The following is a 26613-nucleotide window of genomic DNA, read 5'->3' as shown; positions in this document are numbered from 1 at the left end:
AAAATGTGAAACTGGAATGGGGACAAGATTTACTAGTTGTAATGAAAATATTTAAAATTGTGAATGTGAGAAATGTATGCTTAAACATGGCTTTATATTACATTCCTTTGTTATATATAAAATGTGAATACATGAAATGCAAACATTTCACATTTCTTCCAGATGTCCAATGTAGAAATGGAAGTGTTTTTTTAGACAGGGGTCTCCCAAAAGACAAAAAAGCTTGTAGGGCAGTAGGCTGTATTTTCTTTGGAAATATGTGAAGATAAGGAAAAAATGGAATTTGTAATATGTCATTTGGAGCAAGAGAAGTGTTGAAGCAGTAATTCTGTTTTAGTGTCACTCTTGCAATAAATGAAGTGTTCCCCACTTTAAAGGTGGTTGTGAAATAAGGCATTACCCATTGCCAGATTATAGTCTGAGCACAGGTTTTGCAATGTGAAACCGTTTTTTTTTTTTTTTCTGCTATTGGACCAGGGCCATATCTTCAGAGTCAAATGCATTATAGTTCATGAATACTTTTCTGAAGTAGACATATAAATAGTGTGACACAACCACAGCTGCCTCACTTATGAATCAATTAATCCCACAGACTGCTGATTCAAAGAAAGCATTAATGCTATTTCTAGCAAAAAAATATATCACTTTTTACTGTATGACATATTCTAACAAAGTATTTACTAATGATATTTTCATCCTAAAAATAGTAGAAAACTGCAGTTATTGAATATTATTATTTCAATTTGGTTGTTAATGTGTTATATGAAATTATTACATTGTTTTTTTTTTTCTTAAAGATAATTCTATTGAAACTTTTGAGCTTTTCTTCCCAAGCATCCTCTGTAAATGGACTATGTCCAGAGGTGGCCTTTGGTGGAGTGCAGCACTAAGTGAAAGGCTGAGTGGCACCCCCCATGGCATTCACTGCTGGGGCAGTCCCCCACTTCCTAGAACCCAGTATTCTGTACTTCCTAGGGCAGTTCCCATCCCATTCCTACAGGCTTCCCCTCATGGTATGTTCATTAATCATGGCTTATCCTATTCCACTCACATTCCTTCCATTGTCTTAATTTACTGCTCCACACAGCCTTCAAAAGCATTCTATTCCAGTGTTTTCATTAGTCGTTTTTTTCTCTGAGTAGTTACATTATTCATGGTTTACTTTCTTGCACCACACTTCCATCATTCATTCACTACCCACATCTCTGTCATTCATTTATGTGAATGTTGTTTAGTGTAATCAGATTCTGCCATGTGCTATAAAATAATATTGATGAACTCTCCAAAGCCCCTTAGTTACTTGTAGGAGAATTATAAAAATAACCATTTAGAAAGGGAAGTTTCCCAGTGCCCTGGCTATATTTTCCTTTCGGTCTTATGAATAACACCTTCGGTCTACCCTAAAAAGAGACCAGTAACCTAGTGGGACTAGCTCAAAGTCTCAACAAAATGTAAATAAATAAATATATGTACAATAGCAGAGATCAGCATTTACTCAGTCATAAATGAGTTGAGGTTAAAATGACCTTTCACTCATGCTTGGGTGGTCTCCAGTTTTCAGAGATAGAAAATTAAAATACAGAATCCTTTGGTAATAAGATGCAAAACTGACTACCTTCAGCACAATATTGATTATTGAATACCTCTGTTTTAAATTATCTTTATTATGGCATATGCATAATGAACAATAAATGGATAAGGACTGAGCCCTTTGGCACTCCATATTCAAGCAAGTAACTTTCAGAGATGTGAAAACCTCACATGTCCCACTGATGCTGGCTCACTAGGTAAATGGCAAACTACGCAAGCACTCTAGGATGGTAAGTACATGCTGGCTGATCAGGATGTCATGATACAGGTACAGCCAGGAGATTAAGGAAGACCAGAATCAATATAACCTTTGATCGCATACTATCAAGAGATAGGGTGTATATTACGTTATCAAATTTTTAAAAGTTCGAACGTCATATGGTCGAAGCCATATGATCAAACGTTTAAAAGTTCAAAAAGCGAAAAAAAAATAAACAACAGAAAAAAACCTACCTGACCATTTTAAATGGGGGGGCAAGCCTCCATGCACACCCCACACCCCCCACTCTTTAAATATACCAACTCAGAGTTCACACTACAGTGCAGGAAAGGGAACTCTTCCCATTCTACACTGCATGGAGATCATATGGTGTTGACCATTTGACGTTCGAACTTTTAAAAGTTCAGTAACATAATATGTACCCCAAGAGATCATCTATCAGTCACAGGAGGGCAGTCTTATTGATATTTCAAGATCTAAAACCCCACAGATGTGAATTCAACAAGTCATGACAGGTAAGATGTAAATATAGCTTCAAGTAAACCACTTTCAACCTACCTTATTTCTGAAGGGAGTGTTACAGTCAGGGTTGTAATTTGCTAAATCAAGTGGATCCAAATAAGGCTTCCTCAGGACCGGGGTGTCTTAAATCTGTTTAAAGAATGATGGAGAAAAAAAAACATCATCAAAGAAGTCTGCAGAGTTTGGTATAGTTGAAGAATCTAGGGAAATTACTCTGGATTTTACAGGCCCAGCTGGACAGAGATCTAAGCTGTGATGGAAAGGCTGTAAAGTTAAAACAAGTTTCACAACTTCATCATAGTCCAAAAAAGAAAGCTGTGCCCAAGAAAAGTCCAGACACTCTATGTCTGAGATACTGCTATGTACCTGGCTGAGTCCAAGGGAAAGTAATGCCTGATGTTGGCAGTCTTAACAGAAAAAAAAACATGCATCCTCAGATTCAGTGGTCAAACAGGCTAAATTGCATAGCCTATCAGCCAAAGAGAGGAATGCATCCAGGTGGTTAGAAGCAGCAACATATATCTAATGAGACGAGAAAGCTAACCTTTTTTATTTGATTTCTGAAAAGTAGCCAACAAAATGTTCACCCACCCAAAGCTTATAGTCAGTCAGTTCCCATCCCATTCCTTCAGGCTTTCTTTCATGGTATGCTGAGCTAATTGCAGCCTGTATCTCAATTGGTACCATAGTTCATGTGTGGCTAAATAAGATTATTACATTCTGGGGCTACACAGAGCTCCTGAGCTGATCCCTTTGTAAAATTATGCATGTGCATTGGGATGATCTGCAGCAACTTCCATCAGGAGCTGATGTATCAATGACATCAAAATACCACCACCGATATTTATAGCTGTATAATGTATTGCTTGTTACTGGGTCACAAAGCCAGTGGAAATTCCAGCCTGAAGTGTAATGAGAAGTGGTTCAGCCATAAGACCATTTTCATCACAAGGCTCATGGAAGTAAAGCCATCAAAGTTGAAAGATCAAGTCTATAGGATGTCCTTGAAGATGATGAGCAGAGGTAACAGCATGAATTAATGAAGCCAGGGCCACAGTAAAGCAAAAGGTGTCCATAACAAATCTGTCAGAGTCATCATTGACCCAAGCATCAAAATCACCCAAAGTAATCATTCAGGGTGATTTTGCAAGGTATTGACAAGGAAATCTATGAACTTTTTCAGAACAGATCCAAGGTTACTGGGTGGAAGGCACACAAGGAGAAATCTGCATTTAAGTCTTGCTGTCAGGACGTATTCAGAACACTCAGATCTTTCACACTTAACCTATATTAGTCTTACTATATTTGTAAAACATACGGAACACCCACAACTGTTATTACCTCACCTAGGAATGTTAAACACATGGACATTTTAGAATGGAAGTTAAAACATAGCTTCACAAAAATAATAATCAAGTCAAATTTACATGCTAAATTTTATTTATTTATTTATTTACTTTGTTTGCAGTTTGATTACCAGGGAAGTCCACTGGGCCAAATTGACCCATTTTCAGTGGAGGCCCGGGGAGAAAAGCTACAAGATGCATTATACAATTTAGATACAACTGATAGTTAATATTAAAGATAATATTATGTGGAATAGTTACTCATAAATACATTCAATGTCATACATAGTTAACAAATTCATTAAGTTTGAAGGTAGGGATCATACAGTTTCATTTGAGGAAACATATATGTTAGGTGTGGAAACAGTTTACATACAAACCTTTTAAGAAAATGTAAATATGCTTTACATACACACATCAACAGTAGAATGCTATTTACAAGGTTGGGCTGTGTGAGGGTAGCTGTAGGAGTTGTAGGAGTTGTTGAGAGCTTAGAGAGAAGTTATAGAAATTGTTGAGAGCTTAGATAGGCTATAGGAAGATAACTAGGAGAGTTGTAGTGCTTAGGAACTAGAGAGAGAGAAACCCCTTTGATTAGGGTGGTGAAGGCAGGTACATTTCGATTTAGTAGACAGGTGTTTGAAAGTTTGGTTTTGAAGTTTTTTGAGTTTGGTATGGATGTTCATCGTGCATACAGCTGCAGTCATAACAGATGGGTTCTCCTGCCGTCAGGCGGGTCCTCGGTCGGCCGAATTCCAAAGTCTAGGTCTGGCGTCGGTTGTCGTCGCTTCTTCCCTGACGTCAGTGCGACAGGGGTATAAAAGAACCAGCCGACGCCATTTTCTCCAGTCTTTCTTGCCGCGTGGTGCCCAAAGCAGAAGCAGTTCGCAAGTGCCGGTCGGCCAGCTCCTGAAATTACGAAAATTTTGCAACCGAAGTCTTCTTGAAAGGTAAGTACCCCGTTGGGGAAACTTTTCTTGCCTCAGACCGATGTCAGACAAAGTTAATAATTGTATTTCATGTGGGAAGCAAATACCGCATAAGGATTTTCATTCCCTCTGTATTCCTTGTTTAGGCCCAGACCACGACGTCTCGGTCTGTCGTTTTTGTGCTACATTCAACAAACGCACCATTAAGCGTCAGGTGGAGTTCGCCCAGCATTATTTTGGCAAAAAATTTAACTATATTATGTCGTTGGATACTCTGACTCCAGTTTTGTCTAAAAAGCGCAAAGATAAGGACCGACACACGAGGTCCGCGGCCTCTACCGACACCACGCCAAAGCCCCGGTTCTCAGCGAGGCACCTACGCAGCCCCTGACTACCGACCACACTTCATTGGCGGTGTCTTCTGTGCCCAAGGTCGCAGGCTCCTCGGCCCACACCCCGACTACAGATACCGAAGCCACTCTTGGTGGTGAATCTCAAAATGTAGACAGGTCTGCCTCCTCTCAAGGTGTCTTCAGACCTTCCTCTTCTTTTTCCATCAAGGCTTTCACTAAGTCTAAAGCAGCCATGCATTCTAAGAGACAAGCTACACAGGGCCCATCTCCAGGCCCCATGCCTAAAAAACAGATGCTTAAAATGGCTGAGGATTTAATTACTCTTGTCAGGGGTTCTCAACCCCCCCCCCGGACAAAAGGCCCAGAGTGGAGAAAGAATCCCCCTCCTCTGATCAGGCCTCCATTATATCAGAGCACTCTGATGAACAGGAACTTTCTTACTCCCCTTTTGAAGATTCTGATGCAGAGGAGTCCATTCCCTCTGTATCCCCCCCAGAGGATTACTCATTTGGGGAAACCTTGCATACCTTAAGGGAACACTTCCACTGGGAAGGCCAAGAGTACTCAGATTCCAAGAAAAGGCTTAGGGATTTTCTCTTGCTACCTCAGCACAGGCCTCTGGCTATACCTCCTGTCTTGGACATACTAGATGATGTGTACTCGGAGGCCTGCCTTAACCCGGATTCTGTACCTCCAGCCCCAGTCAAGCCTGACAGGTACTACCGGGTTCCTGACTCACACCAATTTCTATACAAAAGCCATGCGGCTGACCCAGAAACTATTTCACAGGGCCCCAAGGGAATTAAGGCCTCCACTGCTAAAAATCCATTACCTTCCGAGAGATTCCAGATCCTTAGAAAGGTGGGGAAAAAGGTATATACCTCGCCACCTTAACCATGAGGGCATTAAACTGCCAGTTCCATATGCTAAAGTACCAACAGTTTCTGTTATCACAATTGAGAAGTAAAATGTCACAACCTGAACAACCAGACTTGAAGGAGTTGCAGGATTTGATGCATAGTGCAGAACAAGTGGGTAAACATACCTTGCAATGTGGTTTTGATGCTCTAGAGGCCTCATGTAGAGCTGCTGTTACAGGATCAGTCGTACGTAGACATGCCTGGCTCAAGGAACAAACTTTACCAGATCATGTCAAAGCTAAATTACTAGATGCCCCTCTACAAAAGGATGTATTATTTGGTGCTAATGCTGAGGAGGTATTAAAGAAATGGAGGAAAAGGCTAAATCAATGCAAACAGTGAAAGATTTTCTACAGGTACAACCCCCACGTTTCAGTAGAAATTGGCCTTCCAAAAATTGGTCCTTTCCAGCCACGGACAGACCCCAAAGAGGTAGATACAGGCGCCCGAGGGGCAGAGGGCAATCCCAAGGATTGTTTAGCGGCAGACAATGGCAAGCTCCTACACAAAGAGGTGGTGAGGATAGTTTGCAGCCATTCAGAAAGCAAGCCCAATGACTTTCCCCTTTGCATGCCAAGCAAGGCTCAAATGGCAGCACCCTTAGGCGGAAAGCTGGCATTATTTTCAAAAAATTGGCATATTGTCACAAAAGACAAATGGACTCTGGACATTATAAACAGAGGCTACAGATTCCATTTTCACACCCTTCCAAAAATGAGAGGCATGCCAAACCTGCCACACAATCAAAGGGCAGAGGCACAAAGGCAAATTTCAGATCTCATGGACATGAAAGCTATTCAAGAGGTACCTACTCACGAACAAGGTCAAGGTTTTTATTCCAGACTATTCCTGGTACCAAGGAAGGGAAAAGATTGGAGACCTATTTTGGACCTATCCATCCTAAACACGTTTTTACTCGTACCAAAATTCAAGATGCTCACTTTACAGCAGCTTCTTCCCATGCTGGGCAAGGAGTCTTGGCTGGTAACATTGGACCTCAAGGAGGCATACCTGCATGTCCCAATCAGACAAAATTGCAGAAGATACCTCAGATTTCTTGCAGGTTCAACCCATTATCAATTCTCTGCATTGCCCTTTGGCTTATCTACTGCACCCAGTGTATTCACGAAATGCCTGGCATCAGTAATTGCCTACTGCAGACTTCAAGGGATACAAATATACCCCTATTTGGACGACTGCCTGATCCAAGCGGACAGCAAGCACATACTTCTGAAACATCTGGCTTATGTAATAATGTTGTTGAATTCTCTGGGATACACAGTCAACAAAAAGAAATCAAGGCTAATACCCTCTCGGAAAATAATTTTCCTGGGTGCCAACTTGGACACAAACACCCAGATGGCCTACCTCACGCCAGAGAAGCAGGGGCAACTAACTCAATACTTCAGTGCACTAGCAAATTTCACCAGGCTAACTGCAAGGAAAATCCTGCAGGCTCTGGGATTCATGGCATCTTGAATCCTACTAATCCCATGTGCAAAGCTGCATATGAGGAAACTTCAATGGTACCTGAAAAACCTATGGTCTCAACACAGCCACAGTTTGGAAACAATAATACCACTAATTCCATGTCTTCAAAAGGAATTTCTGTGGTGGGCTCAAGAATGCCAAACAAACACAGGTCTCCCATTCAGCAAGCCTCAAGCAGATCAAGTCATCACAACAGACGCCTCAGACTACACCTGGGGGGCGCACATGACAGATCGGTGCATTCAGGGCAAATGGTCCCAAAAAGAAAAGCACCTTCACATCAATCAAAAGGAAATGCTAGCAGTAATAAATGCTATTATAGCTTTCAAAGACCTTCTGCATCCAGGTCAACTATTGATAAGGACAGACAACACCACAGTAATGTGGTACATAAACAAACAGGGAGGAACCCATTCATACCCCCTATGCAGGCTGGCCATGTCACTTTGGAACATGGCTCTGGCCTTACAAATCGAACTTCAAGCACAGTACTTGCCAGGCAAGGAAAACATGCTGGCAGACAACCTAAGCAGAAATATGACAGATCCACACGAATGGAAGTTGCATCCTCAAGTTTTTACAGAGATAATTCAAGCATGGGCAAGGCCAGACATAGATCTCTTTGCCTCCCACATAAATCACCAATTGACAAAATTCTGCTCAAGGATTTTTCATCCAAAGGCCTGGAGAGTTGACGCTCTCTCTTTCAGTTGGACAACAATGACAGTTTATGCCTTCCCACCTCTTCCTCTGCTGCCCAAAGTTCTATTAAAAATCAGAGCAGACAGACCAAAGATGATTCTCATTGCTCCAGACTGGCCAAGACAACACTGGTACCCACTCCTGAGAAGCCTGACGCATTCCCCACCATGGACCCTGCCTCTAATGCCTCTTCTTCTGATTCAGCACAGCTTCAAAACTCTTCACAGTCAGCTGAAAACACTCAATCTGGCCGCATGGAAGATTCCTTAACATCACAAGAGACCCTACTCTCCAAGGAGGTGCAGGATGCCATTTTGGAGGCCAGAAGGCCGTCTACTAGAAAAGCTTACTCCGCAAAATGGAAACGGTTTTGTGCCTGGAATGAGAAAAAGGGCCAGAATCCTGGAAAACTGAATTTACCTCAAATATTACAGTATCTAGCTGAGCTGCTAAGCAGTGGACTTTCATTCTCTTCCATCAAAATTCATGCCTCAGCCATTTCTGCAGAATACAACACTGATCCACCTTTATTCTCTCACCCCCTCTTAAGACAGTTCCTCAGAGGGGCTAAGAATATAAAACCCCCAAGGAAACAACCAATACCTGCTTGGGATCTCAATTTCATTCTAGAAAAGCTGACCTTGCCTCCTTTTGAGCCAGCTGCCTCAACAGATTTGCAATATTTGTCCTGGAAAACAGCTTTCCTTCTGGCTATTACCTCAGCTCGTAGGGTATCGGAACTACAAGCCCTCATGGCTGTGCAGCCTTTTATCATCTGCCATCAGGACAGAGTTTCCTTATGAACCAACCCGTCCTTTATGCCAAAAGTGGTATCCAGGGTAGCTTTGAATCAGGCTATACACTTACCTACCTTTTATCCTAATCCTCAAAACAAAGGGGAGAGATTGCTACATTCCTTGGACATCCACAGACAACTGCGTTATTATTTAGACAGAACAAAGCCTTTCAGAAAATCAGAACAGCTGTTTGTGTCCTATGCTATAGGAGCTCAAGGGAAGCCAATTTCCAAACAGACAATCTCAAAATGGATAGCCCACTGCATACGCTTTTGTTATTTTTTTCATGGCAAAACTGTACCTACAGGCATCAGATCTCACTCCACAAGGGCCACAGCTACCTCTGCAGCTTTCCTCAGAGGAGTTCCTACCAAAGATATTTTGGAAGCAGCCACTTGGAGTTCTGTGCATACCTTCTCCAAGCACTACCACCTTCCATTATACTCCAAATCTAGAGCAGGCTTTGCCACTGCAGTCTTGCAGGGCATCCTGGCTCCTCCTAGTTCCACCTAGTGCCTACCACCCCTTTCTTAGCTTTGGGATTCTACCCATCTGTTATGACTGCAGCTGTATGCACGATGAACATAGTACAGTTTTGTACCTACCATAAATGTAGATGTTCGAGTGCTAATACAGCTGCAGTCCAGGTTTCCCTCCCTCCTTCCCCTCTTGGGACAGGCCTATTGGCTAACACCTCCTCATTCAACCTGATTGGGGTATTCATTTATGGTGTATTTGCTTGCACTACTGTATTTTGATTATATGACATTGCTTTATTACACAAATTTATGTATTGCCTTCCTTCTGGGGGCACCTGACATCTGGGGCAAGAAAAACTGAAGAAAATGGCGTCGGCTGGTTCTTTTATACCCCTGTCGCACTGACGTCAGGGAAGAAGCGACAACAATTGAAGCCGGACCTAGACTTTGGAATTCGGCCGACCGAGGACCCGCCTGACGGCAGGAGAACCCATCTGTTATGACTGCAGCTGTATTAGCACTTGAACATCTACATGTATGGTAGGTACAAAACTGTACTTTTTTAGTGTGGAGGGAAGGGAATTCCATTTTTTGCCTAGTGAGAAAGATAGGAGAAGTTGGCCAGCAGGATGTTTAGGTTTATGGATAGTATTAAGTTCTGATTTTCAGATCTGAGAGCTCTGTTGGGTGTATAAGGGGGAGGGATGTTAGTTAGAGTGGGACATTTTGTTGGGTGAAATATGAGTCTATATGCAGTAGTGAGTTGGAGATAGTCTATGTAGTTTGGGAGTTCAAGCCAATTCAGGGATTGTAGGGTTGGCAGTGATGGGTGGTATTTTTAGATTTAGAGGCAAATTTTGAGATTTTGTTGTAGCAGTTTTCTAGTTTAGAGGTGATAGAAGAGGACAGGTTGGTTAGGAGAGGGGCTACATATAATAAGGAAGGAAGAAGATAAGTCGAGGCCAGAGTTTGCCTCGTAGAGTTGGAGAGAAAATTATTATTCCTATACAGCACACCTAGCTTTTTGTGGATTTTCTTAATATTTTTTGAATATGAATATCAAACTTGAGGTGTTCAGCTACAGTAATGCCAAGCAGTTTGGCAGAGGGGACCACTTCTATAGGTGAGTTGGTTTGACTACAGACTTTGAAGTTGTTTTTATCATAGCAGAGGGTCTTTGTGGGAGGGAGTAGTAGAATCTTTGATTTATTTGCATTGAGAGAGAGGTGGTTTTGGCACATCCAGTTTTCAGTTGTTGAGAAGGCAGTCTGGGTTTTAGTCAGCAATTCAGAGAGGTTTGAGGCAGAGTAGACTAAGGTTGAATCGTCTGCGTGTTGAATGATTTTAGCATCAGGCATAGCAGTGTGAAAGTTATTGATGAAGATGTTAAAAAGCATTGGCCCAAGGATGGATCCCTGTGGTACGCCAGTTGGGGTAGGTAGAAAGGAAGACATGGAGTTATTCCATTTGACTGCCTGTGATCTGTGTGATAGATAGCTAGAGAACCAGGATAAAGCATTATGTAAGAGATTAAGGTTTGAGAGATGACAGAGAAGGTGTTTGTGGGAAACAGTATTAAAGGCTTTAGACAGATCTAGTAAAACAGTAGAAACCAAGTGTCCTGAATCTCGGGCTTGATTGACAGTTTCTAGGAAAGAGAGTAGAGCGGTTATTGTGCTTTGGCCTGGACGGAGGCCATTCTGGGTAGGAGTGAGAAGATTGTTTTGGGTCAGGAAAGGCATAAGTTGGAGGTGGATGCATTTTTGCATAAATGCTAGTCAGCATCACTCAGTAGGTCTCCAATACTGGCCCATACTTGTTGAAGATGGATCTAGTAATAGTAAACTATGCCCTTGAAGTTACAGTGTCTTTTCTAGAGAATGAATATGTAGTTTCAACTCCCAAGGCATTTCCTAAAGGCAGATTCAATCCCTGTTCAGCAAATGTTTCACCTTCAGGTGGGGTTTGGTAACCGTAATCAGCATCAGGCAACCCATAACAGGGTGCACACTGACCCCACTCTTACTTTTGTATGTCCACTGACCCCTTAGTATGTCAAGGTGCTGACAAAATGGGGAAGAAATGGAAGACGCCATAGCTAAAGTGAAAAAAAAAGCATGCAAACATTAATAAGTTAAAACAATAATGTGAGAAATATATCTTGAGCCAAAATGGAGGAAATGAAACGACAAAGAAGTAAGCTATCAAACTCACAAAGCATTTACATTTTAAAATTGATTTTGCAACTTGAATATAAGACTTTCTTGCCTTAACTCATATTTCTAACTGCTATGTAAATACTACATTATTCATTGTTATGTTCATTCATAGTCGATACAGTATATGCTGTTGTGTGGATAACAAGTAAATAAAAAACAATCATGTACCTTGGTTCCACTATTTTATGTGATGATCAAATGAAAACAAGCTGACTTATTTAGCAGAGTCTTACTTTAATGAGTCTGAATACAAAGTTAGACAGCACAAACATGGCCCTAGCTGTTCCGCACTAATAATTTACGGTTGCAAATGATTTTTCCCCAGACTAATGCATCAGTTGTCAATAACTAAGCCATGCCATGACCAGTCTATGTCTATAAATAACATTGTGACTACTCAGTCACCAGGAAAAAAAAAATTAAAGCAATTTGCAATAAGACTGTTACAAATGGCAAGAATGGGTCACCCACAGAAGGGCAACAGTAAGATGCTTTAAAGGCAGCTCTCAGGCGTACATTGTTTGCCACACTGTGCACTTGCCCTATATAGAATTGGCATTTCTCACCCTCACCCACTGAAATAACCTCATCTTGAATGTACTAGGAGAAAGACCAATGTTATTTCTGAATGTTACCACCCTTTCATGACTGCCACATGTCGAAATTTAAGTGTAAATCTTATTATATCTGTGTCCTCCATGTGACTATTATCTGAATCTGTCCCCCTGCTAATAGCATATAAATATCAGTGAACTATGACATTTTGTTATAGACAGCAGCATTTTATTAACTAATGGGACTGAATATTTGCTAGCCTTAAGCCCAGTAATTTGTTTTCTTGATTGCTTATTTGTGTATTTATTTGTTCATCTGTTTATCTAAGTATGTGTCCATTTCATACCCCTAAACTGTACAGATTTTCCCAGAATGTCCAGATTTTTGCCTCGTGTTTGTTGTCCATTTTTCATAAAATTGTGGTTTTCTGGCAAATTAGTGTCAAATTGTTAAAGACAAATTAGAAAATAACGACAGATATTTGAGTTTCAGACTTCATACCCTTCAGAAAATTCATGCTAATGCTAAACCTGTTATTCTATCAACTTTCTAAATTTGTAAGAGCAATATTTAATATTGTCCCTGTTTTTGGGCCTTTGTCCCACTTTTATGTATGGCTTTGTCCAAATTTCTTGCTCTAAGAAGTTGAAAGGTATAGTCCATTTATTTATTTTAGACAAAAGACATATACATGCCTTATTACTTTTGTGTATTCATTAAACTTTTTATTAGATTTATTTGGATCTTCAAATTAGAAACGGTTATTTATGCATTCCATGGAAAGTATTTTGTCACAAAGCAGCCACTACAGCATACCTTGAGAATAACAAATTGATTTAGCAGTTTTTTTTTTTTTTGCTAAACAGGTTCCTGGCATCTCACCTATGTATCCATCTGTATATCCAGACAGCCGGCACTGGACTGCTCTCACATTTGCAGTGTTACATGGACACATCTCTGTAGTTCAGGTAATGAGTCACTTCTAGATGTTTCTCCTCAATTTCCCATCTCATACAAAATCCCAGCCTCTATCTTCCTGTATCCTGCTTGTCAGCCTAACTTTAAAACAGTCTGTGGCAAGTCTTCAGATATCTAGCATTTAAAGTACACATTTCTTGAAATACAGGGAAGTCATGTAAAGTGCTAACCATGCAACCACAGTGAAAGTGGTGGAAACACTTAACTGCAAATCCTTACATAAAAAAGCCCTAGGATGATTCAGCACAGAAATACATAATGAAGTGTATTAGTGGTTATGAATGAAGTGCTAAGGTGATAACGCACAAGTGTACTTAATGACGTTTTAAGGTGATGATGCATGTGCACAATGAAAAACTGTGGTACCTGTGCACAAGAATGCTTCTTGAAGTGCTTTGGTGATTGTGAATAATAGTGAGTAATTAATTGTTAAGGTGGCAATGCATACGTTTGCATAATGAGCTGTGCTATGGTGATTAACTCATGTTGCATATTCTGCTGGCAGAACTTTGTGTGAAATACTTTGAGCAGTTTACTGGAGCACTTTGCCTCCCATTCATTATTACTTACAAATCCTAAAGAGCAGAATGAAAGTGTATGACATTACAGGTTTGTGTTCATTTACAATTCTTTATATTCTTGTATACCTAATATGTGTAGAAAAGTTAATCCTCTGGACCTTTTCCATTAGTCCTGCCACATTTGCTGTTAGAACCTTGCACAACAGCTTATAGTAGTGGAAGCTCTAGTAAGATACTATGTATTTTCTCAATTTGTAAGCAAAACCTAGCATCAGAAGCGTAGCTGACGTCTGTAAATCTGCAAATTTACAAACTTGCAGGTTGCTTCCAGCAGACAGTAAGCAATCAGCAACCCCCCCCCCCCAGCCCTTCATGTGAAAACCAGAAAAAAAAAAAAAAAAAGAAAGAAAGCCTATTCCAGGTGGCCAGAAACAGGACACATACCCCCTCCATCCTTCCCCAGCCTTTCAGGTCTCATTGCTATGCCGTGCCCTCAAGCCTCCTTGCTTACCTTTTAGTAAAAAAAAAAAAATTCATTTTTTTTTATTTTAAATTGTAACAAACTGCTTGCTACAACTGTTGAAAACAGTTGCTACAGTTTATGCCCTGCACGGAGCACTACTGTGCTCATGATTTAGTTTACAAAAAAAAGAGGGTTTTTTTCATTTAAACTGTAGCAAACAGTTTCTTATAGTTTATACCTTGCACAGAGCTCTAGGGCACTCAGGTTTTAGTTTAAAAATATGTATATATTTTCTCTTTTAAACTGTAGCAGTTGCTACAGTTTGTATCCTGCACTGAGAGCTACAGTTTGAACCATACATGGAGTGCTGCTTTGCTCAGGTTTGACTGCAAATGCACACTAGAATGTGTTTTAAAGAGTATGACTATCATGACCTCTTAACCAGACAGTGTTGTATCTGTCTAAAATAATGCAGCAGATAATTAATGTAAGTTGCTTAATTTTACAGTGTGTGCTACATTTATATTACTTGGACAGTCTCCAGAGGTCCGTGACTGCCAATCAGAGAGGGAACCAAATATAATAGTATATGTAGTAATGGTTATATGTCAAATACATTTTCTTCCTATTATAACAAGCAGACAGAAAGTAGCAAACTTTTAGCTACAACATCCACGTAAATTATTTTAAACAGTCATAAGGGGGACAATATCATTAGATGTATAAGTTTAGAAGGTGAACATTTCTGAAATCAGCTCTATAGTATTCCATGTGTAAGAATGAAAAACAGTATTCATGTGTGATCCTTAACAAGCTGTGTAAGTTATCGCAGCAGGGTCTATATTACAACATCGAATGATAAAAAGAACGAACACTCTTTTATCGAACACTAAAAGTCGAAAGCACTGAATGCCAAACACACGGAACAGCAATTTTGTTCCCAGGGAAAAAAATCACTGGGCCGTTTAAGGGACTTTGCCATTTCATCTACTGTGGTGCAATCTCAGAGTTGGTATATTTAAGTAGGGGGGTGTGGAGAGCACATTACGGGGTGTGGTGGGCGAAGCCCCCCCCTCCCCCCCATTATTTTGTGTTTAGATTTTTTCTTTTTTTGCAGAGCAGCAATTTTTTTCCCTTGGAAAAGAAATCACTGTTCCATGTGTTCGACATTTACTGCTTTTGGTTTTTAGTGTTTGATAAAAGAGCAGTCACTCTTTTTACCATTTGACGTCATGATATAGACCCATTGCAACATTATAGAAGTAGAAACACAAAGGGTTATAATTTTAGCAAGGTGTCCAGACAAACTTTCAGTGACTCATGGTTCATAAACTGGATTAAGAATCCTTCTCTGAGTATTGTGTTAAATTCTCTGTATTCATGTGTTATAGCAAAAATATAGTTTTATTGTAAGATATATTTTCCAAAGTAAAAAAAAAAAAACATATTTTTTTCTTTAATCGAGTTTATTTATCATCAGTCTATAACAACAAAATGTTAATGCTAATATGTAATTTGTTTTTACTGATAACTTACCATCAACTTTGACTGGCAATGAATGATTTCAGAGATCATCTTGCAAAACAGATGGAAAAGTTATAGATACAATATGCTGAGATTTGTAGTCACTGGTACAGTATGCATAGAGTAGGGATTCACAGACACTGCATGAAGAACTACAGAACACAGTTTCAAATGTACAGTTTGGAAGCCACAATTTGAGAATGCATGTGTTACAGACCTACAGACAAAGCATGCACAGGCTAAAGAAAGAAAGAGAGAGAGAGAAAGATACAACATGCATGCATTAGGGAGCCATAGATTCTGTACTTACTCATTCAAGAGCCACATATAAAAAGTACACAAATTAGGAAGCAGGAGCTTGGGCATAAATAGATCAGAGAGCCACAGATACAGCATACACAGATTACTAAAACACACTTTCAACATGCACAGATTACAGAACCACAGATGCAACAAGTACAAGGCAAGGAACACAGATGAAATATGAACGATTATAGAGTCAAAGATACAGCCCTCATAGGTTTGGAGCTACAAATTTGGAACATACAGGTTTGGGAGCCACAAATGCAGCTTGTATTGAGTAGGGAGACAGAGATTCACCATGCACAAATTACAGAGTCAGAGATTCACCATGCACAAATTACAGAGCCAGAGATTCACTATGTACAAATTAGGAAGTCACAGCATAGGTGTGCACACAGAGGGGACCAGGGGCACAATATACACAGATTATGAACAAATTAGAGAGCCAGAGTTACAATATACATAAATTATGATGCCACAACTTGGGCATGCACAGATTAGGGAGACATTGATACAACACATGCAGATTAGGGCATGACAGTCTGAGCATGTACAGATTAGGGAACACAAAGTATGCCACACAAATTATGTTTTTTGCACTCCTCCCAAGAATCTTGTCTGAAGGCTCCTCTACCATCTCTCATTTGGCCTATTTATTCTGTAGGAATGGAAATCAATATTCCCATACTAGGTGAGAGCACTATGGCTCATTCGTTCCTGCGGTGGAACCTCCAACAGTCCTCCAATCCCCTGGAAGAGTGAGGCAGTAGGGAGTGGGCCAGTTTGTTGGTCTTGTAGGGTCTACTGTCTCCTCATAGAAGCACCCTACTCTGCCCTCAGCAGCTCCTCTGAGACTACAGTTGCTAATTCTTGAGGGGAAACAATGCCTACTCATGCTACTTTCCCCTTGGCTATTTAGTGTGAATGCACTATTTCAGAACAAGCTCTTCAGGCTCAGAACACTACTGAGTGAATACTTCATGTTCCCTATGGTGATTCAGAGCCACCTCTTCCCTCCCGTCAGCATGGTCGTCCTAGCAGCAGCCACTCACTCCCACCCTACCTGCCCAGCTCCTACAGGTGCTCAAGCTGCTATTTGAACTCAGGTCACCTATGATACAGGCAAAGCTTCATCCGTCTACACCACAGAGTTGGCTAACATACCACAAATTATGGAGCCGATACTTCAGCAAACATATATTAGGAAAGGAAGAGGAGTGTAAACAGATTATGGAGTGACAGTTTAAACATACATAAATAAGGAACCGGAGGTACAGTTGGGCATGCAAAGATTAAGGATCCAGGGATGCCACACACTTAGATAAGGTCATCATAGTTTTAGATTAGGGAGCCAGAGATATAATCTGTAACATTAGGAAGCCAAGGGTACAATGTTCACAGACTACTGAACCACTGCTACAACATTCAGAGGTTAAGGAGCTGTACCTTGGCACGTACAGATCAAGGAGACAAAGACACAGCCTGCACAGATTACTGAACTACAGAAACAAGAAGTACAGGTTAGAGAGACATAGTTACAGCATAGACAGATCTGACAGCCTCTGCTAGATTAATTAGCATGAGTCTGAGTTCCACTTAAATTATTAAAGAAAAGTAAATCTGACATGGAATTCAAATGTATGTCTGTTTTAAAGGGAAGAAAGCCCCCCCCCCCTTACCCCTTTACAGTCAGCTTCAGACCTCTACCCCCAAACTTAATATAATCTGCTCTGAGGTTAAAGCATACCACTTTGAAGAATCCCCATTACAATGCATGTTCATAATCAGTACTGCTCATGATCATGATCATATTATTTAAAGCCTCCCCATGCACAGATGTAGGAATGGCAATGGATATTCAGTAGTTGATTATAATGGTGAAGCAACAATCCATTCTTATTTAAAAAATGAGGGCAGCCATGCTTTTGCCAGAAATAAGAGTAACCCAATGTCTTCATAGACTTAATCTTGCACAAAGAGCTGCCACTGTACACTGGTCTAAAATTATTAATTTCAGAATTCCCATTTGGAATATAGATTTGTACAGAATAAAAATAATTTTCCAAATGTGTTATTCACTATATTTCAAAATATCAGACACAAGTGAAAAATGTAGACTGCAGTTTTGTTGCTGATCCAAGTGATGTAAAGAAAGCGTATTAATGTTCTGCTGATGGCAGGCTTAGACAAAATATATTCTTCCAGGAGAAGGCTCCAGGTGAGGACTATTTTCAGTTTGAATGGGGATGGGCTGAAAAGAGGCTGTTATGTTGGAAGTCTGAATCCAGAACTTGCTGACCTATATGGTCAGTTGCATGATATGTCATTAGGTTGTTTAGCCATCACAGCATAGCGCCTCAAGTCAGGAAAGTGAATAGAGAGAAAACAAAGAGCATTAACTACCAGGATCTGCCTACATAAACAGAAACGTAGCCTCTATGAAGGAGGAGGAGGAGGAGAGATCTGTTTGCAGTAAAACTGTGCAAGCTTAAGAGGCTCAGATGTTGTCATGACAGCAGAACCTTGCTAGCCAAATACAAAGTAAGTCTAACAGACAACTGGTTCTGGTGGGTAAAGTGCAAATATGGTAAACAAATGCCTTTAGAGTACCGCCAATTCTCAGTGCTCCAGAATTAAAAAAAAAAAAAAAACAAGTAACTACAGCCCAGCACAATGTAGACTGGTGCATGAGTGGGTCTGTGACCTAGGAAAAGACTCGTTGAATAATACTGCAGTAACACTCATCCTTTCTTGTGTACTTTTAGCTACTGCTAGATGCTGGAGCAAATGTGGAAGGTTCCACCAACAGCGGCAGGGATGATAATTATGCTGAAACCCCACTTCAGCTGGCATCTGCAGCAGGTGAGTGTGTGTATACATAAATAAAAAACAAACAAATTCTGCATACACTAAATTCCACTCTGATTTCTGCAAGTGCTGTTTATATAGAGATATTAAGGCTGAGAAATATAGCAAAGTGTGTTTCAGACATTGATCTTCAGAGAGTCTGCTGATGCTGTTTAAAGTAACTTGCAATGCATTCCAGTAAACATTTCTATTAAAATGACAGTCTTTTATAGATATCCCCATCCCACATTTTAAACTTTTGACTTGACATAGAATATTTGGTCAAAGGCAGATTTAGTCCACAGAAGCTGCAATGCTTTGGGAGAAGGCTTTCAAGCAGACAGGTTTCTGGCTCACTGCAAAGACACTTCCCACTCATGTGTTTAATTCTGATTTCAAAAGCAAAGTGAAGTCAGTATGAAAATCTTTAATGCACAATTAATATTTTATAGCTAAGTGAATAACTGTATTGAGACATCAAAGCCAGTACATAAGCTCTGGATCTCTTCCAACAACATTCCAGCCTTCTCTGTATTGCTTTTGTCATCCATTGGCTAGCATTACACCACAGTGACCCAAGGCTCACATAGGCAGATATACATCAGTTAGTACAGCAAAACCAAAACTGTCATGCTATCCTGTAATTGCTTTATCGGCCTATACAGTCAGTAAGTTCTTCCGTGTCCACAACGGAGAAGAATCTCTGTGGTACAGTCTACTAACATTAGTTAGAATTACATGGTGATTAGCAAATATGTGTTGGGGGTATACTTTGACCTAATGATAATACTTTTTACCTCAAGAAAGGAAATAAAGAGTAAAAATGCAAAAATGAGAGAACAACATAAAGGCATAGTCTGTTGTTTTACTGGTATGAATAGGTATGCCTCCCTCTCTCTCTCGCTCTTTTTCTCTCTCTCTCTCTCTCGCTCTCCCTCTCTCTCTTTCACCTCTACCTGCTCTTCACAGCCAAGAATGAGTCTATAAAATGACAAGAAATGCAGATATTTATTTGCTTGTTTATTTAATATTCATTAGATGGATGTAATATTTATGCGCAAGATATTCAGTACCTCTTTTTCTTCAAGGGACTCCCAATGGAAAAAAAAAAAAACAAATCACAAATAACATGCAAATTCACATGAATAAAACATGTGCACATGAAGTAGTCATACAATGCAGTTTGTTCTTAATGGCAACTGTGATAGGTGTTAGAAAAAAGGTTTACAAAATATTTGTCAAAAGTCATGTACAGCCAAGGGACAACATATTATGTGATCGATTGCTGGAGAGAAATGTTTGATATGACTAGGTATAAGCTGAATTGATAACAGCTAGGAACAGGAAACAGCAGGAAATGGACAGGTGGTTTTATGTATAAATAAGAGGTTTACAGGCACTGTTAAGGTACTAAATAACTTTCACACAAGACAGTTCAGCTGAGAATAACAATCTCCTTTATTGCACAGAAGGACACTTACATGGGAGACTCTTAGCAATGGTTATAGCACCACTTAGCTACTCTACCTTGTGGCAGGAGGAGGAATACATATAGTGATGTCAGCTTTGAACTGGGAAAAAAAAGAGACATACATATGAAATAAAGTGGTGAAAACAGTAATTATTTTATTTATTTAATTATTTGACATCTTGGTGGGTAGATTGTCCCAAATAAACATTTACTGCCATAATGTAGCATCTAGGTGATAAAGAAGACATACAGGAAATTGCTGAAATGCATGATGGTTATTATACTTGGGAAAGTATGTGTCTCTTGCTTCTGTTCTCTCCACTCCTCATTTCCTCTCTCCTGTCCCTAGTATTTTACTTTAATGATTCCCTTCCAGAGACCTTGAATGCTGAAGGCAAAATAGACAGCAGGATGTCAAACTGCAGGTTTCATTAATTACTCATGTGGTTACAGGGTCATATGGCTCAGTAATTTATTTTTAAAAATCTGTAGTCGGCTACCAGTGGTGTTTTTGTGATGTACTATCATAGTGTCATATCTTGCCAAAACACAACCATCTTTGATTTACTAGATGTATGTTAGGAGCCAAATTGATAATTTCTCCTTACTGTTTAATCTGTTTTCAGAAAGTATAGTCTTCCCTTCAAACAACATCAGTAATAATCCTGGTCTAAATCAAGTCATCCTAAATATCTACAGTATGCTAAATAATATACCAAAATTCCATGCATGAATTTCTCAATATTCCTCATATATTACCACTGTTACTGAAGCATGCCCCAAGGATATAATATCCTTTGCACTTGCAGAACCAATAGAAGTGTTCTAGCTATCTTTTATGCTAAATACCTTGAAATCTTAACTTATCTCACAAAAAAATTCCCTGTTTAAAAGGCAGAGGTTTTGGTTAGTCTTCTAAAAGTCAGTCAAAGGGAATCAGAATACATCATAACCCTTTACATTCCTCCAAACAGCGTGCCCAGTAGTGGGGATATCCTATCCTGGGCAGCGTCAAATATGAATCATGAAATTCTTATTCAAGGTGACTTCAACTCATACTGACCCACTTTAAATCAAGATTTGCACTCCCATTCTCTTATTCTTTATAACTTCACCTAACTATCACTCCCTAACTATATACAATAAAACCTTCACCTAACTATCACTCCCTAACTATATACAATAAAACCTTCACCTAACTATCACTCCCTAACTATATACAATAAAACCTTCACCTAACTATCACTCCCTAACTATATACAATAAAACCTTCACCTAACTATCACTCCCTAACTATATACAATAAAACCTTCACCTAACTATCACTCCCTAACTATATACAATAAAACCTTCACCTAACTATCACTCCCTAACTATATACAATAAAACCTTCACCTAACTATCACTCCCTAACTATATACAATAAAACCTTCACCTAACTATCACTCCCTAACTATATACAATAAAACCTTCACCTAACTATCACTCCCTAACTATATACAATAAAACCTTCACCTAACTATCACTCCCTAACTATATACAATAAAACCTTCACCTAACTATCACTCCCTAACTATATACAATAAAACCTTCACCTAACTATCACTCCCTAACTATATACAATAAAACCTTCACCTAACTATCACTCCCTAACTATATACAATAAAACCTTCACCTAACTATCACTCCCTAACTATATACAATAAAACCAATCAAAAAGTCACAATACTAGACTGGATACTAACTTAAATTAGCCAAGTTCGCTCACTCCTCTGCTCGCTAAATGATCATCACCCCACATTCACAATTCACTAGTGGAATAAACCCACTAAAACTATCTGCTTTAACATATTAACAAACCTAAGAAACATCTGCCTTAACTTATTCATAGCATTACTCAAACACTAAAAATTTGCTGAGGTGAACAAGCAACTGAAACATTCAACTCCTATTTCCTAGATATCCTTAACAACCATACTCCCATAAGGAGGAAATGGGTCAACTCTAACCCAGCCCCCTGGCTGAATCATACTAAAAACTGTATGAGACAGAGACAAAGCCTGAAAACAGTGGCACTCTGACCACACTCCACCTCCTACCAAACTTGCAGAGAATTATGTAACAAAGCAAACTAGTCTAGAGGGATAAAAAATCCTATTTCACTCATCTGTAAGAATCCTAAATCAGGAATCCCACATCAACAAACTCTCAAACCAGGTAAAACTACCCAACTTAGTCCTCTACCCAATGACACTAACCAAAATATAGCAACCGCAATTAGCTCCCATTTCATTAATGCAGCATCATTGCACAGAACACCTCCCACTAGTTACTAACTTAACATTGCCAAACAGCTAACAATTCTCCTGCTTTTTTTCTGTGCCCAGTCTCTAGTAAGTACATCCAAAACTCCTTAGCAAATTGCAAACCTATTACTCTATCAGTTAACAATCTTCCATCTGAATACCTGCAGGTTACAGACAAAGTAACATATCCTGTCTTTATTTTCATCAATAAATCCATCTCCAAATCTTGTGTCCCCTATCCTTTGGAAAAAATCATGTATCATCTAACTTCACTGTAGGCATTGTCCCCACTGTCTAAAATGAGATTTGTATATTTTCTTACCCAAACAACATGAATTTCTATCAAAATCACAGCACAACCACAACACAGTAACCTTTTTTAAATGTCAGGACCTGCTAGAGTGAGTCCCAAAACACAAAGACTGAATTACTGAAAAAACAGACTTACATATACTAAGTTTGAGATGGCTATTTCTTGGAGGCCTGGTAATCTCAGAGTTACTGTTTATAAGTATGGAGGGTTGGGAGCTGGGAGTGGGTGTTGGGAGCTTGCGCCCCTGCAAAAAAGAAGTTTAAAGGAGAAGAGCAATGTTCAAGATTCTCTCTTCTGGAATTCTGGTCTTTTTTATCAGAGTGTTGGCACTCAGCATTTGGAGTGCCGGCATTTAAACAGGGAACCCCACAGCACTCCTGTCCTTCCCAGATACAGTCAGTTAGCTTAGAAACCAAACTAAATTGGTCTCTACTATAGTCCTTGACCTTTCTAAAACATTCAACACCATATCACAACCAAACTAGCTAAATACCTTTACTCACCTAAGTCTGTCTTCTTCCACCTTAAATTGGTTCATTAGCTACTGGTCCAATAAAACTGAATGCATTAAATGGAAATCAACACCATCATCTTAATTACCTGCGCCAAATGTAGTGCCTCAAGGCTCCATCACTGGTCCCCTTCTGCTGAACCTGTTTATAAACAACCTACATACAGTCTCTGGCAAGGAAGCAGTCATGCAATACACAGATGACACTGCTTTTATCTGCAGTGCCTCCACCCTCCCTGAGCTGCAGGACATCACACAATAGTCTTCTCTTGTACAGAGAAATGGATTGACCAATCCCACTTATTGCTTAAACTAATGCACTTCACAACAAGTCTCTCAGAGAGTCACAGAATAACATCCACATTTATTTCCAAAATAATATCTTGCTCAAAATTGACTTGCCACACCCCTAAAGCCATACTCATGGGAATTATTGACAACAAACTCAAATCTGACATTTACATACAGAATGCAGTTAAACAAACCCACCATAAACTAGGTCTCCTCTACAGAACAGTCCATAATCTGACAGCGTAAACCTCAAAAACAACATCCACAACCTACCTCCTATCAAGCCTGCTATTAGACTCTTAAATCCTTACATCAAACCACTCAACTAAACCAATTAGAGTAATGTCAAAGCAAAATAGTCTAATTCACCATCAGTCTGTCCAATAAAACACATCACTGCAGTGCACTAAGAACCTTAAACCAGCTTGAATTTCCTAACTATCTGAACGTCTCACAATTAGGAGTTGTACATCGCATCCATTTTTACCCTGAAGAGTGCACATAACAGTAACATCAATAATAAAGTGGGATAATCACAATTAGACCTCAGTATTCTAAAGACAAATACCTTGCTTCCTCACAGATGTCTTTCACTAGCCATGGGTATGCCCTACATTCCACCTTCATGTCCAAAGCACGATATTCCTTACACTCGTCCATTAGACAACTAGCGAGTACTAAGCTCTTCAAAGCCCACCTTAAGTCCCATCTGCTGAACTGTTGGCTGTGTGCCTGCTCATCCTCTCCTGGCTAGAAATTCCTTACTCATAGGTCGATAGGTTAATACTAGGCTGTTGATCATTTGCAGAATAGCCACATAACCCCCTCATCAAATTTATCCGGATGTGAATTAATACCAGATCTCAGGTAGGATGAATAACTGGACCTACTTACATCCATGTAACATAAGGGCTTGAGAGTCCAGACCAGGGGTGTACTTAACGATTGCTTATCCAGTTGTCCAAGTTGTGCTTAAAAAGGATTTGGGAACTTTAGTATTTTATATGTAGGAGGAGGAGTCTGTTCTACAAAAGAGGTATTCTATATGACAGAAAACTTTCATTCCTGTAGGCCCTATTTCTATTTCAGAGGAAGTTAAGATCTCTTCACTGGGTGTTTAGGTTCTTATTTATTTTGTAGATATGAGAAAGGTTCCAGAGGACTGGATCATTCAAGGCTATGTAGGATAGGCAATGGTCCCCTCTCAAACATCAGTAGGCCACAGAAAAGAGTGTCAGTGCTTTAAAGCAGTCAGAGTAGCTGAAGGTGGACATGCCGTTGATTATCTTAGTAATAAAACACTGAGGTCTCTCAAGCTGGGTCATATGTTTAGATCAATACAAACTAAAAGGAACATTATACTCTATAACTGGCTTGATTAGGGTGAGGTAGAGGAGGATGTTGACTTCCTTGGTTCTAGACAATATAGCCCTGGTTTTTAGTCTGGCTATATAAGAAGATTTCTTTACAGCAGTGGCAACATGGTAGTACAAAGTCCCCAGTGACAAAGGTGCAAAAAGAGAATAGGTACCCAGGTTTGCCAGAGGACTTGATGTTTCATTTTTTTGGCATTTGGTTTGAGAATGTGGTCTAAACACTACTTGTCTGGGTCTTGCCCTTAATGTAAGTGTTATTGCACAGTGGTCAGATTTGTCCAGTGATTTGGAAACTATAGGTGCTGAACATAGGGTGTTAAGTTGGAGAGAACCGGATCCAATATTTTTGTACCTCTTCTTGGACCATTAGTTGGTCTAAGGAGACGGCATTAATATAGTCCAGTAATCATTCTGCATACTTATTTGTGGTAGTATAGGTCCCCTAATTAATGGAAAGGTAGTTGAAGTTACCCAAGAAAATAATGTTGGATTCTGTAGTGAGAGCTGTTAGTTTGTTTAGATATGCCTCGTGGTTTGACAGGGTCATGAAGTGGGTTTTGTTTAATGTGAGAAGGACATGGAGAAGTTCAAGGTCATTGTCCAGCATTATGAGACTGGAGGTGAAGTGATTTCTTAGGAACACAAATGCACCCTCTCTAGCTATACCTTCCACTTTAACGTTTGGTCTGTATGGGGTCATAGGCATTAAATACCAACATAGCTGGGGTGCTTTTGCTGTTTAAGAATGGTATTTCAGGAACTACACATATATCTATATTTTCCAGAGTTGGGGATTCCTTCAAGGAGTGCAACTTTTTCTTATGACTTCTAGCATTGGTCAGTGTCACATTAATATTGTTTTGCATTTGACTGGCAATGTAGGTAATTTGAGGAGACTAAATTTGCCTTAAAAAAAAGCATTATAGGTGATGAATTTACAGAAGTCATGAGGAAAGAGAGAGGTTGGCTATCCTTAGCAAAGAAGCTGGGGTTGCCAGTCACCTCTTTACAAGCTGTCATATTTACTGAATTCCCTTAAAGTCAATTATCTTTTGTTTGTATTGAGGCATCCTCCTTGGTTATGGTAAGATACTGCTCAATGCTAGTTTCACATCCAGTTCAGATGCATACCCTGAGAGCTCTGTCATGTCCTTCTTCATACAATCCAAGGAGGTGCATGTCAATTAATTCAGTCTCATGTGTGAAATGATAAAGTCACATGTGTACCTTGGGTGTAGGAATTTGAAGACCCTAGAGCGAATGTGGATTCTGGCATCTGAAAGGCAGCTGTCACTGTCTTTACTCAGCCTGGTGAGTGGATCAACTGTATTTCTAACTGTGGAGTCACCTACGATCAAGATACTACCAGTTATACAAGCTTGGTCCTGCTACCATAAGGGCTTTTGCATGCTAGCTGTGTGACCCCTTTTACTGCAGTGTCAGAATGTTTTGTATGTTGGTTTAGATTTGTTAAAGCTGGGTAGTGTGCAGGGCAGAGATCTGAAGCTTTAAGCTAATGCCTACATTTATGAGCTCTAGAAGGCTTGGGTGGAGATTTTTTACTTGCATTAGCATAAGACAAGTTT

General features: G+C 39.7%; 1 protein-coding gene across 1 annotated transcript in view; it reads left to right on the top strand.

Annotated features, from left to right (window-relative positions):
• The window catches only part of ABTB2 (ankyrin repeat and BTB domain containing 2), a 1083316-nt gene that overhangs the window by 850112 nt on the left and 206591 nt on the right, over positions 1–26613 (top strand). Inside the window, exons 7-8 of the mRNA XM_044082847.1 lie at positions 12990–13091; positions 18678–18774. Of these exons, the coding sequence (XP_043938782.1) occupies positions 12990–13091; positions 18678–18774 (199 nt within the window). The remainder of the gene's footprint in view (positions 1–12989; positions 13092–18677; positions 18775–26613) is intronic.

This window comes from Protopterus annectens, chromosome 9.part0 (assembly GCF_019279795.1).
Source record: "Protopterus annectens isolate FY-2018-M chromosome 9.part0, PAN1.0, whole genome shotgun sequence".
Classification (NCBI taxonomy): Eukaryota; Metazoa; Chordata; order Ceratodontiformes; family Protopteridae; genus Protopterus; species Protopterus annectens.
This window is presented reverse-complemented; position numbering and strand designations above follow the sequence as displayed.